At 40.5% G+C, this 15,237-nt stretch overlaps 1 protein-coding gene across 6 annotated transcripts in view; it reads left to right on the top strand.

Moving 5' to 3' along the window:
- SYTL3 (synaptotagmin like 3) overlaps positions 1-15,237 on the top strand; it is a 119,865-nt gene that overhangs the window by 62,042 nt on the left and 42,586 nt on the right. For all 6 annotated transcript variants that reach the window (XM_044290328.1, XM_044290327.1, XM_044290329.1 and 3 more), the window contains exon 7: positions 12,852-12,924. In XM_044290328.1, the coding sequence (XP_044146263.1) occupies positions 12,852-12,924 (73 nt within the window). The remainder of the gene's footprint in view (positions 1-12,851; positions 12,925-15,237) is intronic.

Below are 15,237 nucleotides of genomic sequence, written 5' to 3' on the forward strand. Positions count from 1 at the left end.
TGTTGGAACTGCTGTGTGGTCCCCTCATTGGTTGCCCAAGGAACTATGTACTCTGTCGGCTGGAAAGTTTTGGAGAAATTTTTCCACAAGTTCCTTCTGGTATTGCACTATTTTACTAGTCCTCTCTACCACAGGAATGAGAGATAAGAAGTTCTCTTTGTAGCGGGGGTCGAAAAGGGTGAACAACCAATAATCAGTGTTGGACAAAATGCATACAACAAGAGGGTCACGGGAAAGGCAGCAAAACAAAGTCAGCCATGTGTGCCAGAGTCCCAACAGACAAGACTTCGCTGTCCTCATCAGGAGGATGACTCTCAATCTCCTCATCCTATTCTGCCCATCCACGCTGAACAGATGGAATAAACATGCTATGCGTACTACCCTCTGTAGCAGAAGCAACAGTCTCCTGCTCCTCCTCCTCCTCATCATCCAATTTGCACTGAGAAGATGAAATGAGGGTGGTCTGGCTATAACCCTGTGTACTGTCTTCCCCCATTTCCTACTCTTCCACATGCAAAGTGTCCGCCTTTTATTATGAGCAGCGAGCGTTTCAGTAGAAACAGAAGTGGGATGGTTACACTGATAATAGCCGCTCACCATCTGTGTTGATTCCTCAAAGTTGCATAAAACCTCATAGAGGTCAATCATCCATGCCCACTCGTCGCTTGTGAAGAGTGGAAGCTGACTGGAAAGGCAACGACCATGTTGCAGTGGTATTCCACTACTGCCATCTGCTGCTCACAAAGCCTGGCCAACATGTGGAACGTGGTGTTCCAGTGCATGCTCATGTCACACAACAGTTGGTGAGCTGGCAATTGCAAGTGCTGCTGCAGCGTTGCCAGACCAGCGGCAGCTGTAGATGACTTTCGGAAATGGACACACACGCAGCGCACCCTCACCAGTAGCTCAGGCAAATTGGGGTAGGTTTTGAGAAACCGCTGAACCACTAACTTGATGGCTAACTACTAACTGATGGCTGACTGGTGAAGCAAGATGACAATTCAGAGGTGGAAGAGGAGAAGGGGGGTTGCAGCCACTAATGTAGGCGGTGGCATGGAAATCCTGATGGAAGTAGGTCTCGCAATCCTTGGCGTCGGTAGAACCTGTGCCATTTCAGGGTACGACTCGCTCCTGGCCTCCTCAACGTTCACCCAGTGTGCCGTCAGGTAAATGTAGATTCCCTGGCCACAAGCACTTGTCCATGTGTCAGTCATTAAGTGAAACTTCCCCATAACTGTGTTGGTCATGGAATGGGTGATGTTACGGGACACATGCCTGGTGTAAGGCGGGTACGACACACCAGTAAAAATGGTGGCGGCTGGGAACTGAGTAGCAAGAGATGGCCGACGCCATCAGGCTGCGGAAAGCCTCTGGGTCCACAAACCTAAATGGCAACCTTTCCAGGGCCAGCAATTTGGAAAGGTGCGCATTTAGTGCTATGGCCTGTGGGTGGGTGGCTGGGTATTTGCGCTTTCATTCCAAGGCCTGGGGTATGCACATCTGTACTCTGCGCTGGGACACAGAAGTGGATGTGCTAGCTGATGGTGCTTGCGAAGGTCCAGGTGCAGGGCGGAAGGCATCTGGGCCTGCGTCTTGGATATTGGATTGGCCAGCACATAAAACAGGGGAAGAGGAGGCAGTGGTGTGACCCGCAGACACTGATTGTGGAGCCCGGCGTTCGGCCTAACTATTAGGGTGCTTTGATGCCATGTGGCGGATCATGCTGGTGGTGGTGAGGTTGATAGTGTTCATGCCCCTGCTCATTTTGGTACGGCACAGGTTGCAAATGACAATTCTTTTATCGTCCACACTTTCCTCAAAAAAGCTCTAGACTGCGGAACACCTACCCCTTGGCAAGGGAGATTTCTGCAATGGGGTGCTCCGGGGAACAGTTGCGGGCCTTCTCCCTTTTGTCAACGCACTGCCTCTTCCAGCCTGTTGCGGTGCTGCGGATCCCTCCACCTCTGTACTGCTGTCATCGCTCGGCTTGCCACCTTCCCAGGTTGGGTCAGTGATTTCATCATCCACCACCTCGTCTGCCACTTCCTCACTCTGGTCATCCTCCTGATTTCTTGACCTAACAAGAACATCACTTATTGACAACTGTGTCTCATCCTCATTATGTCTGCTGGGATTATTTCTTATTCATCCTCATCATGAACCTCTTGAGACAGTAATTGCAGTTGACTTATTGGAAACTGTGTCTCATTATCATCATCCACCTCGTGAAACTGACTGTGGATGCTCAAGTTTGGGAATCAGGGCACAAGATCTACTTATGTCCCTTTTCAAGCGGCCTTGGGGAGAGGGCTAAATCAAGGAATGGCAATGAAAAGAGCTCCTTGGAATATCCAAGTGTGGGATCACTTGTTTGCCAAGACTCTCCATAGTGGGAGGAAGGAGAATCTGGGTGAGTATTGTGTTGACCAGACTCCTGGCTACTAAGACTGGACTTTGTGGAAGACAGGGTGGTGCTTAACCAACTGGAAGCATTATCTGCTGCATTTTAACCGATCACCCGGTTGCACTAGTGTGGTGTCCTGCGCCGCCCTGCAAACTGGGACATGAAGCTAGGTATCGTGGATGAGTGTGTTCCTTGTGCTCTGGCAGCGGGCACAGTTTCACCACGCACAGGACCACGGCCTCTCTGTGCACCATCAGCATCACGGCTGCTCCCCGTCCCTTACTGCTCGCCTTCTGCATAATAAATGGTATGTATGCTTGCAAGTATGTCACACGTACAGTAGTGCAGGTTTTGTAAGTGTATGCGCAAATAAATTCGACTGTCACTGATCTTTCGGATGCGCTAATGTTATACTGGAGATGTAGTGCAGGTAATGTCACTGCCATCAGCAGCGAAAAAATTACACTGAATGTCACTGATCTTTCGGATGCGCGAACGTTATACTGGAGATGTAGCTCAGGTAATGTCGCTGCGATAAAGCAGCAGCCAAACAATTGCACGCAATTTAGTGTAGGTTGCGCTAAAAATATATATTGCTGCCAGACACAACAATAGTCCTTAAAAGGACTTTTGGGTTTCTAACACCACCCCTGCCTAACATAAAAAAATAGAATTCAATTGAATCAATTCCCTACACTATCTGTACTTTGTACAGCACAGCTCTCCCTGACTAACACTGAGCTGAACCACGTGTCATCCGGTGCTTTATAGCATCCGATGACACATTTCAGCCAGCCAATTACTGTAATGCCAGTAACCAACATGGCTACGGCATTACAGTGAGTGGCAGTACTTACCTGCACGTCTATTGGCTGTGTAGCAACCAACAAACGTGCAGGGAGGAGACTTGAGCATTGCGCTCGAGCACATGCGGTATTTAGCCGAACACTCCGATTATTAATAAAATTCGCGGCCTTATCTATCATGCCAATACCTCACTATACACCCCTTCCCACTGTGTGCCTTAGATGCTCTGGTCAGTCTATCAGCACCTGCATAAAGTTACAGTAATTGGAATAACATGGCAACAGTGGACCTAACAACTAGGTTGGTAGAAATCTAACAGATTGCCTGTCTGTTACTTGCTTATATAGATAATAATATTATTATTAGGGCTTGTGCACACAAGTGCATGTGCTCTGTGTTGCCGACTGCAAATAGCGGACTTGAATGGGTCCGTGATGGGTCTGCACTGCAAAAAAATAGGCCATGTTCTATTCTTTTGTAGTGTAGAGGCATGGACCGAAATCCCACGGTAGCACTCCATAGTGCTTCTTTGGGCTTCGGATCCATGCCTCCGCTCCGTATCTTGAGGATTGCGGACCCATTCAAGTCAAAGGGTCTTCATCAGTGGTAAGGAGTGCACACGGCCGGTGCCCTTATATTGCAGGCCTGTGGCACACATACCGTACTTATGTGCATGAGCTCTTATACAGATATTATTACCACTGGCTGTTACCAGTTGAGATCCCAATCTAAATTCCGTATCAGAATGTCTTTGGAGTGTGGGAGGAAACCAGTGCAAACATGCAAAAATCACAGATGTAGTCCTTGGTCAGATTAGCAGTGGTGCCCTGCAGGGCTGTGGTCCTAGGTTCTAAACACTGATCTATTGTGCTGCTCTCAAGTTTTTTAATATTTAATTGACATTTAATAAAGGATGTTCTAAGCAATTGTCGGAAATAAAGACTACCAGTAATATTGGGGGGTGGGGGGGGATATTATTATGTGTGTGTGTGTGTGTGTGTGTGTGTGTGTGTATATGTATACAGACGTGGACAAAATTGTTGGTACCCTTTGGTCAATGAAAGAAAAAGTCACAATGGTCACAGAAATAACTTTAATCTGACAAAAGTAATAATAAATTAAAATTCTATAAATGTTAACCAATGAAAGTCAGACATTGTTTTTCAACCATGCTTCAACAGAATTATGTAAAAAAATAAACTCATGAAACAGGCATGGACAAAAATGATGGTACCCCTAACTTAATATTTTGTTGCGCAACCTTTTGAGGCAATCACTGCAATCAAACGCTTCCTGTAACTGTCAATGAGACATCTGCACCTCTCAGCAGGTATTTTGGCCCACTCCTCATGAGCAAACTGCTCCAGTTGTGTCCGGTTTGAAGGGTGCCTTTTCCAGACTGCATGTTTCAGCTCCTTCCAAAGATGCTCAATAGGATTGAGGTCAGGGCTCATAGAAGGCCACTTTAGAATAGTCCAATTTTTTCCTCTTAGCCATTCTTGGGTGTTTTTAGCGGTGTGTTTTGGGTCATTGTCCTGTTGCAAGACCCATGACCTGCGACTGAGACCAAGCTTTCTGACACTGGCTAGTACATTTCTCTCTAGAATTCCTTGATAGTCTTGAGATTTCATTGTACCCTGCACAGATTCAAGACACCCTGTGCCAGACGCAGCAAAGCAGCCCCAGAACATAACAGAGCCTCCTCCATGTTTCACAGTAGGGACAGTGTTCTTTTCTTGATATGCTTCATTTTTTCGTCTGTGAACATACAGCTGATGTGCCTTGGCAAAAACTTCGATTTTTGTCTCATCTGTCCACAGGACATTCTCCCAGAAGCTTTGTGGCTTGTCAACATGTAGTTTGGCATATTCCAGTCTTGCTTTTTTATGATTCGTTTTCAACAATGGTGTCCTCCTTGGTCGTCTCCCATGTAGTCCACTTTGGCTCAAACAACGACGGATGGTGCGATCTGACACTGATGTTCCTTGAGCATGAAGTTCACCTTGAATCTCTTTAGAAGTCTTTCTAGGCTCTTTTGTTACCATTCGGATTATCCGTCTCTTAGATTTGTCATCAATTTTCCTCCTGCGGCCACGTCCAGGGAGGTTGGCTACAGTCCCATGGATCTTAAACTTATGAATAATATGTGCAACTGTATTCACAGGAACATCTAGTTGCTTGGAGATGGTCTTATAGCCTTTACCTTTAACATGCTTGTCTATAATTTTCTTTCTGATCTCTTGAGACAGCTCTTTCCTTTGCTTCCTCTGGTCCATGTCGAGTGTGGTACACACCATATCACCAAACAACACAGTGATTACCTGGAGCCATATATATAGGCCCAATGGCTGATTACAAGGTTGTAGACACCTGTGATGCTAATTAGTGGACACACCTTGAATTAACATGTCCCTTTGGTCACATTATGTTCTGTGTTTTCTAGGGGTACCATCATTTTTGTCCATGCCTGTTTCATGAGTTTATTTTTTTACATAATTCTGTTGAAGCATGGTTGAAAAACAATGTCTGACTTTCATTGGTTAACATTTATAGAATTTTAATTTATTATTACTTTTGTCAGATTAAAGTTATTTCTGTGACCATTGTGACTTTTTCTTTCATTGACCAAAGGGTACCAACAATTTTGTCCACGTCTGTATATATATATATATATATACACACACACAGGTCCTTCAAAAAAAATTTGCATATTGTGATAAAGTTCATTATTTTCTGTAATGTACTGATAAACATTAGACTTTCATATATTTTAGATTCATTACACACCAACTGAAGTAGTTCAAGCCTTTTATTGTTTTAATATTGATGATTTGGGCATACAGCTCATGAAAACCCAAATTTCCTATCTAAAAAAATTTGCATATTTCATCCGACCAATAAAAGAAAAGTGTTTTTAATACAAAAAAAAGTCAACCTTCAAATAATTATGTTCAGTTATGCACTCAATACTTGGTCGGGAATCCTTTTGCAGAAATGACTGCTTCAATGCGGCGTGGCATGGAGGCAATCAGCCTGTGGCACTGCTGAGGTGTTATGGAGGCCCAGGATGCTTCGATAGCGGCCTTAAGCTCATCCAGAGTGTTGGGTCTTGCGTCTCTCAACTTTCTCTTCCCAATATCCCACAGATTCTCTATGGGGTTCAGGTCAGGAGAGTTGGCAGGCTTATTGAGCACAGTAATACCATGGTCAGTAAACCATTTACCAGTGGTTTTGGCACTTTGAGCAGGTGCCAGGTCGTGCTGAAAAATGAAATCTTCATCTCCATAAAGCTTTTCAGCAGATGGAAGCATGAAGTGCTCCAAAATCTCCTGATAGCTAGCTGCATTGACCCTGCCCTTGATAAAACACAGTGGACCAACACCAGCAGCTGACATGGCACCCCAGACCATCACTGACTGTGGGTACTTGACACTGGACTTCATGCATTTTGGCATTTCCCTCTCCCCTGTCTTCCTCCAGACTCTGGCACCTTGATTTCCGAATGACATGCAAAATTTGCTTTCATCCGAAAAAAGTACTTTGGACCACTGAGCAACAGTCCAGTGCTGCTTCTCTGTAGCCCAGGTCAGGCGCTTCTGCCGCTGTTTCTGGTTCAAAAGTGGCTTGACCTGGGGAATGCGGCACCTGTAGCCCATTTCCTGCACACGCCTGTACACGGTGGCTCTGGATGTTTCTACTCCAGACTCAGTTCACTGCTTCCCCAGGTCCCCTCAAGGTCTGGAATCGACAATTTTCCTCTGGGTCCGGTCACCTCTTCTTGTTGTGCAGCGTTTTCTGCCACACTTTTTCCTTCCCACAGACTTCCCACTGAGGTGCCTTGATACAGCACTCTGGGAACAGCCTATTCGTTCAGAAATTTCTTTCTGTGTCTTACCCTCTTGCTTGAGGGTGTCAATGATGGCCTTCTGGACAGCAGTCAGGTCGGCAGTCTTACCCATGATTGCGGTTTTGAGTAATGAACCAGGCTGGGAGTTTTTAAAAGCCTCAGGAATCTTTTGCAGGTGTTTAGAGTTAATTAGTTGATTCAGATGATTAGGTTAATAGCTCGTTTAGAGAACCTTTTCATGATATGCTAATTTTTTTAGATAGGAATTTGGGGTTTTCATGAGCTGTATGCCAAAATCATCAAAATTAAAACAATAAAAGGCTTGAACTACTTCAGTTGGTGTGTAATGAATCTAAAATATATGAAAGTCTAATGTTTATCAGTACATTACAGAAAATAATGAACTTTATCACAATATGCAAATTTTTTGCGAAGGACCTGTGTGTGTGTGTGTGTGTGTGTATATATGTGTATATATATATATATATATATATATATATATATATAAGAAAATTTACCAGCAGCACCACCAGACCAAAAAACAAATAGAGGGTGCACTGTCCGAGTATGGTAACTGGTGCTTACCCCACTAATACGGAATAAAGAAATCGGACTGCACTCCAGTTAAATCTTCAGTGAAAAAAGGTTTATTCACCCATAGGTGGCACAAGCGACGTTTCGGCTCGCATATGAGCCTTTCTCATTGGAAAGGCTCATATGCGAGCCGAAACGTCGCTTGTGCCACCTATGGGTGAATAAACCTTTTTTCACTGAAGATTCAACTGGAGTGCAGTCCGATTTCGTTATTATATATATATATATATATATATAATGTATATGTATTACAGAATATTATACAAGCCCACCCGCGCTCCCCGATTCACTCAAATCTTTGTATCATGCAGGGAATCGCTGCAAGGTTCACTGCCACGGTCTGCTGCAGTGACCGTAATAAAAAAGTATTATTGAGGTCTGATTTGAACACAAATCAAAATCGGAACCTGCGCTGAACCTGGCAGCAGATCACTCACACGAGGGAACCCCAGTTGAAGTCCGGGAACTTGGCGTGTGACGTCACCGCACTGAGTATGGAAGCCTTCAGGGGACAAATTCAATCCGTGTGAGTGATCTGCTGCCGGCCGGAGCACCACCCACACTAGAGGTTGAACCTGAGGGCTTTTTGAAAACCAACCCACCGGATCCAACAAGAAGAACACTCTATGGACAGACAGACTACTTGCTAAATAAGGTAACTACTATAAAGACTACTGTGAACAAACTTTCTTACCCATGTACCAGAAATTGTGAACATTTCACCTTACTACTGTGAATACCTCTTGTACTCTGAGCCAATACTTGGAAACGTATCGGAATCAGCGCAGGTTCCGATTTTGATTTGTGTTCAAATCAGACCTCAATAATATATGTATTACAGTTGTGTTCAAAATTATTCAACCCCCAATGCTGTAAAGGGTTTTAGGGAATTTAGTGTACATTTGTAATTGTGTTAAGAATGAAATCTTACAAGGACTTTTTAAAGAACCAAATGCAACTAAAATGACATCAATTGTTTTTGTAATACAGTATTAAATGTTTTTTTTTTTTGTTATTTCTTCATTGACACAATTATTCAACCCCTTAACCCCTTAAGGACTCAGCCCTATTTCACCTTAAGGACTTGGCCATTTTTTGCAAATCTGACCAGTGTCACTTTAAGTGCTGATAACTTTAAAACACTTTGACTTATCCAGGCCATTCTGAAATTATTTTTTCGTCACATATTGTACTTCATGACACTGGTAAAATGAAGTAAAAAATTATAATTTTTTTGCATAATAAAATACCTAATTTACCAAAAATTTTGAAAAATTTGCAAATTTCAAAGTTTGTTTTTCTACTTCTGTAATACATAGTAATACCCCCCAAAATTGTGATGACTTAACATTCCCCATATGTCTACTTCATGTTTGAATTATTTTGGGAATTATATTTAATTTTTTGGGGATGTTACAAGGCTTAGAAGTTTAGAAGCAAATCTTGAAATTTTTCAGAAATTTACAAAAAAAACATTTTTAGGGACCACTACAGGTCTGAAGTTACTTTGCGAGGCTTACATAATAGAAACCGCTCAAAAATAACCCCATTCTATAAACTACACCCCTCAAGGTATTCAAAACTGACTTTGCAAACTTCGTTAACCCTTTAGTTGTTGCACAAGAGTTATTGGCAAATGGGGATGAAATTTGAGAATTTCATTTTTTTGCCTAATTTTCCATTTTAACCTATTTTTACCCACTAACAAAGCAAGGGTTAAGAGCCACACAAGACTGTTTATTTATTGCCCTGACTCTGCCATTTACAGAAACACCCCATATGTGGCCGTAAACTACTGTACGGCCACACAGCGGGGCGTAGAGTGAAAGGGGCACCGTATGGTTTTTGGAAGCCAGATTTTGCTGGACTGTTTTTTTGACACCATGTCCCATTTGAAGCCCCCTGATGCACCCCTAGAGTAGAAACTCCATTAAATTGACCCCATCTAAGAAACTACACCCCTCAAGGTAGTTAAAACTGATTTTTCAAACTTTTTTAACCCTTTAGGTGTTGCACAAGATTTAATGGAAAATAGAGATACAATTTCAAAATTTCACTTTTTTGGCAGATTTTCCATTTTACTATTTTTTTTCCAGTTACAAAGCAAGGGTTAACAGCCAAACAAAACTCATTATTTATGGCCCTGATTCTGTCGTTTACAGAAACACCCCATATGTGTTTGTAAACTGCTGTACAGGCACACAGCAGGGCGCAGAAGGAAAGGAATGCCATACGGTTTTTGGAAGGCAGATTTTGCTGGACTGGTTTTTTTGACACCATGTCCCATTTGAACCCCCCTGATGCACCCCTAGAGTAGAAACTCCAAAAAAGTGACCCCATTTTAGAAAGTACGGAATAGGGTGGCAGCTTTGTTGGTACTAGTTTAGGGTACATATGATTTTTGGTTGCTCTATGATACACTTTTTGTGCGGCAAGGTAACAAGAAATTGCTTTTTTGGCACGTTTTTTTTTTTAGATCATGTAGTAATTTTATAGAGCAGGTTGTCACGGATGCGGTGATACCTAGTATGTATACAATTTTTTTTATTTATGTAAGTTTTATACAATAACTTCATTTTTAAAACCCCAAAAATGTTTTAGTGTCTCCATAGTCTGAAAGCCATAGCTTTTTCAGTTTTTGGGCGATTATCTTGAGTAGGGTCACATTTTTTGCGGGATGAAATGACGGTTTGATTGGCACTATTGTGTGTGGCATATGACTTTTTGATTGCTTGCTATTACACTTTTTGTGACGTAAGATGACAAAAAAATGGCTTTTTTTACACCGTTTTTATTTTTTACGGTGGTCACCTGAGGGGTTAGGTCATGTGATATTTTTATAGAGCCGGTCAATACGGACACGGCGATACCTAATATGTATACTTTATTTTTATTTATGTATGTAAGTTTTACTCAATGATTTCATTTTTTAAACAAAAAAAATCATGTTTTAGTGTTTCCATAGCCTAAGAGCCATAGTTTTTTCAGTTTTTGGGCGATTATCTTGAGTAGGGTCTCATTTTTTTGTAGGATGAGATGACGGTTTGATTGGTACTATTTTGGCGTACATGCGACTTTTTTGATCACTTTTATTACCTTTTTATAAAAGTGATCATCCAATATCTCCTCTACCAGGAGATATTGGATGAAAATGTGATGCAGTCCGTCACAAACCTGAGGCTTGGGAGACGTTGGACCTTTCAACAGGACAATGATCCCAAGCATACCTCCAAGTCCACTAGAGCATGGTTGCAGATTAAAGGCTGGAACATTTTAAAGTGGCCATCGCAGTCACCAGACCTAAATCCGATTGCGAACCTCTGGTGGGACTTAAAGAAAGCAGTTGCAGCGCGCAAGCCTAAGAATGTGACTGAACTGGAGGCTGTTGCCCATGAAGAATGGGCGAAGATACCCGAAGATCGCTGCAAGACACTTGTGTCAAGCTATGCTTCACGTTTAAAAGCTGTTATAACTGGAAAAGGATGTTGTACTAAGTACTAAGATTGAATGTCACTTGGGGGTTGAATAAAACTGATAATGATGTGAGCACAGAAAATACATTTGTGGTTATTTCATTATAAATGTTATGTTATATTTGTCTGACTTACAAGTGCCTCTTTGATTTAATTGTGAACAAGATGATTGAAATGATCAAAATCAATGTCAAACTGGCCAAAACACTTAATTTCAGTGGGGGTTGAATAATTTTGAACACAACTGTATGTATGTATGTGTATATATATATATATATATATATATATATATATATATATATATATATATATATATATATATATATATATATATATATACACATACTACATCACCACAGTCCTATAGACTTATAAAACCTAATTATAGTTCATTTATAGTTGCTATTTTTTGGGTCACCCCCTCAAAAAACGAAGCCCTCATATGACTACATCAGTAAACAGTTATGGCTCTTACAATGCGGAAACACATTTTTTTTTCCTTCTATGTACTGTAACATGTGCCTATTGTGCAAAAGGAAAAATTGATATTTAAAAACTACGAAATTTCAATCATATACAGGATCACCTCTCCCCTTCCCTTTCTAAATAAAATTTGCTGAACATGAATAAATTGTATGTAACCCAGAGTTGAATGTAACTCGTTCCACACACAGGGCCTTATATTGCGTCTTGAATACCGCAAAGCATTCTTTAAACATTACAATACTTATGTGTGGGCCGCATGGTGGCTCAGTGGTTAGCACTGTTGCCTTGCAGTGATGGGGTCCTAGGTTTAAATCCAACCAAGAACAACATCTGCATGGAGTTTCTATGTTCTCCCTGACAGCAATCCTGAAATATGAGCAGCTAAAGCAGCCCTCGCCCTACTGCCTGAACTCTGCTCAGGCTGAACTGTTCGGGTGCCTTCACACACTGTGAATTTTGTTGCAGAATTTCATTTCATTGGGGCTTGCAGAAGTCCATGTGCTTGCTGCCCAATTAAAATGAATTGAAAGGATTTTCTTTCGCTGAATATACTGCGACAAAATCCGTGGTTAAATGAAGACCGGGTGAGATTTATCAAAAATAGGTTCCCTTAGCAGCCAGTCACATTGCACTTTCAATGCCCAAAGGCCCCTTGAAAATATTAGTTTGAAAGCATCTCTACCCTTCACCTACACTAGTTTTAATAAATCTCCACCAGCGTAACGTCTACATGTTAATAAAATTCAGCACCTTATGTTAGGCTGTCTCTTCCAAATACCCATATCTTATCCTTATTTCCAAATTTAAACAGACAAATGTATATGTATGCGGTATACAGAATGCAGAATTAGTTTTTCTATGTTCAAACATAACATTGTATAAAAGAAAGCAAGACAGAGTGCAAAAGAACAATAAATGGTTTACAAAACAATGCTCATGCAATACTGTAATAAATAACAAAATCTGTAGTGTGCCTTTTTTTTTTTCTTATTTAATCCATGGATGTTGTATGGTTTTCCAGCTCCACTTCAGAGGAGCTGAGCTGTAATACCAGAGACAACCCCTGGACCGGTGTGGTGCTGTTTTGGGAACTAAGCTATGATTTCTAATCCTATATCAACCCTTTTAATGGCATTGAGCATGTTTGCAGAAATGTGATAACAGGTTTGTGAAAATTAAACTCTTGAATGAATTTAAAAGAATTGCTTAATAAGTGTGTGTACCCAATTCTATTTTGCAGGAGCTCACCAAATCGAAAGGTTTTCATAAATCTGTGGAAAATATATTTCTTTCCCTCACAACTCAAGTAAAAAGTAAGTGCAGGTATACATCATAAAATAATGTGTTATATTAAAGTCTATGGAGAATTTTAAACGCAGGCTGTACCTGAAAAGAAGATTAGGGAGCCGAGATCAAGGATGCAAAGTGCACTGGTCTAGAAAAAAAAAAGCTCTCTAGGTGTCTTTGTATAAAAATAAATAAATATTAGATTGTGATTGATATACTTTTTGTTGTTGTCTCAATGTCCTGTTAGGACGTACATGTAATAAATTCATTATCTGCACATGGAATACCGGTAAATATATTATCTGCACATGAATGACATATATATCCGAGTGGTAAAATAAGTATAAGTAATAAAATGTAAATAATATGAAAGCTACTATTAATAAAAAATATAAAAAAATATAACTCTGGGCAGCACCGCAATCCCGACAGTAAAGGAGTGCCAGCGACTGTAGATGCCATCCACCAACCAAATATTTAAAAAGAAACTCCACGGCACTTCCCAAAAGAATTTGCGTATTTTATTCCACCAGATGCGAACTTTAAGTCCTCTCAATGGAAGGTTTTTCAAGCAATGAATTGAGTTGAGAGGACCGAAACGTTGCATCTGGTGGAATAAAATACGCACATTATTTTTGGAAGTGCCGTGCAGTTTATTTTTTTATATTAATAAAAATAGTGATACTTCTAAAATCTAAATAGATCCAGACCAGGGGAATGTGTGCACAACTCAGGGCACTCGCATAATAGTGATGAGCGGCATAGGCTATATTCGTTTTTGTGATATTTCGCGAATTTGTCGCATAATATTCGCAATAAACTCGAGAATTCTAGAATTCGTGATCTCCAGTCATTATTTTCGTCATTGCGCAAATCGGCACTAATGATGCGTGTATTTTTTGCGCAATATATGCAACTTCCCATTTTATCAGGTCTGAGTAGATATTACTGATTGGTGCACTAAGTATTGTTGTGACATCACAGCACTATGTCTGTAGCATGTATGTATAATTTTGAATATTCTTTTTTTTTTTTTTTTTTCAGTGACCTCCCTTTTTGCTTGTGGGCCAATGAGAAGGCTGCAATGTCTTTGAGCTTAGCAACATCCCTAGCAACCAATAGAAAAATTGCCTACCCCTTACTATATAAGAACCTCCGCAGCAGCCATTTTCTACAGTTTTTTTTAACTCTTTGGCTACCGGAGTTTTTTTTTTTTTTCTTCGTTTTTTTGTGTTTTCATTTTTCTTCCCTATATTCCGTGAGCCATAACTTTTTTTATATTTCCAGTCACATAGCTGTATGAGGGCTTTTTTTTTGCTGAACAAGTTGTACTTTCTAATGCCACCATTAATTATGGCATAAAATGTTGTGGGAAGCATTCAAAAAATTCCAAATGGGGTGGAATTGGAAAAAAACGCAAACCCTCCACCGTTTTACGGGTTTTGTTCCCACAGCGTTTTGTTTATGGCAAAACTGACCTATGTTCTTCATTCCCTTGGTCAGTACGATTACAATGATTCCCCATATGTATAGGTTTTTTATGTGTAAATAGTGTAAAAATTGATGTAAACTGTGATATATATATCTATATATATATATATATATATATAATTTTTTTTTTTTTTATCACCATATTCTCACACCAATAATTTTTTTTATACTTATGTCTACTGTGCTGTCTAGGGGCTAATTTTCATAGTTTTTATTGATACCATTTTGGAGTGTGCATGACTTTTGGATCACATATTTTTTGGGGTAAGAGAAGCAATGAAAAAATGGCAAATCTGCCATTTTGACCCTTTTTTCCGTTATGCCTTTCGTCTTACTTTTTTTTAATATTATGGGCGTTACGAGTCGTGGTGATACCCAGGATGTTTATATTTATTGTTATTTAGTTGTTGTTTTTTTATAATACGGAAAGGGGGGTGATTTAAACTTTTTTATATTTTTTTATTTTTTATATATTTTTTTAAACTTTTTTATTTTATTTTTTATAATTTTAAGGCTCATAAATTACCTTATAAATTGTGGTGGCCAAAATAAGAATTGCAGCATTATTGCTCTGATTTTCTTCATAGAGACTCAGCACATGTACTAAAGTCCCGATTGGCCACACAGGGCTTCAGTACTAAGCCCGGAAGCGTGAGCTTCCAGGTTTTTGCGCATTCAGGTGCGCATTATTGCCGGTTGCAGTAATTAGCCGCAAGTCTCTGCTGTTTGAAACAGCAGAGACTTGCCGGCCATGATGGTGTGTGTGTGTATATGTATATATATATATTTACAGATAGTGGGAGATAGTCAGTGTAGGTTATATTCTGATATAGTGTAGCTGTTGCAGT

The sequence above is a fragment of the Bufo gargarizans genome, chromosome 4 (genome assembly GCF_014858855.1).
Source record: "Bufo gargarizans isolate SCDJY-AF-19 chromosome 4, ASM1485885v1, whole genome shotgun sequence".
NCBI lineage: Eukaryota > Metazoa > Chordata > Amphibia > Anura > Bufonidae > Bufo > Bufo gargarizans.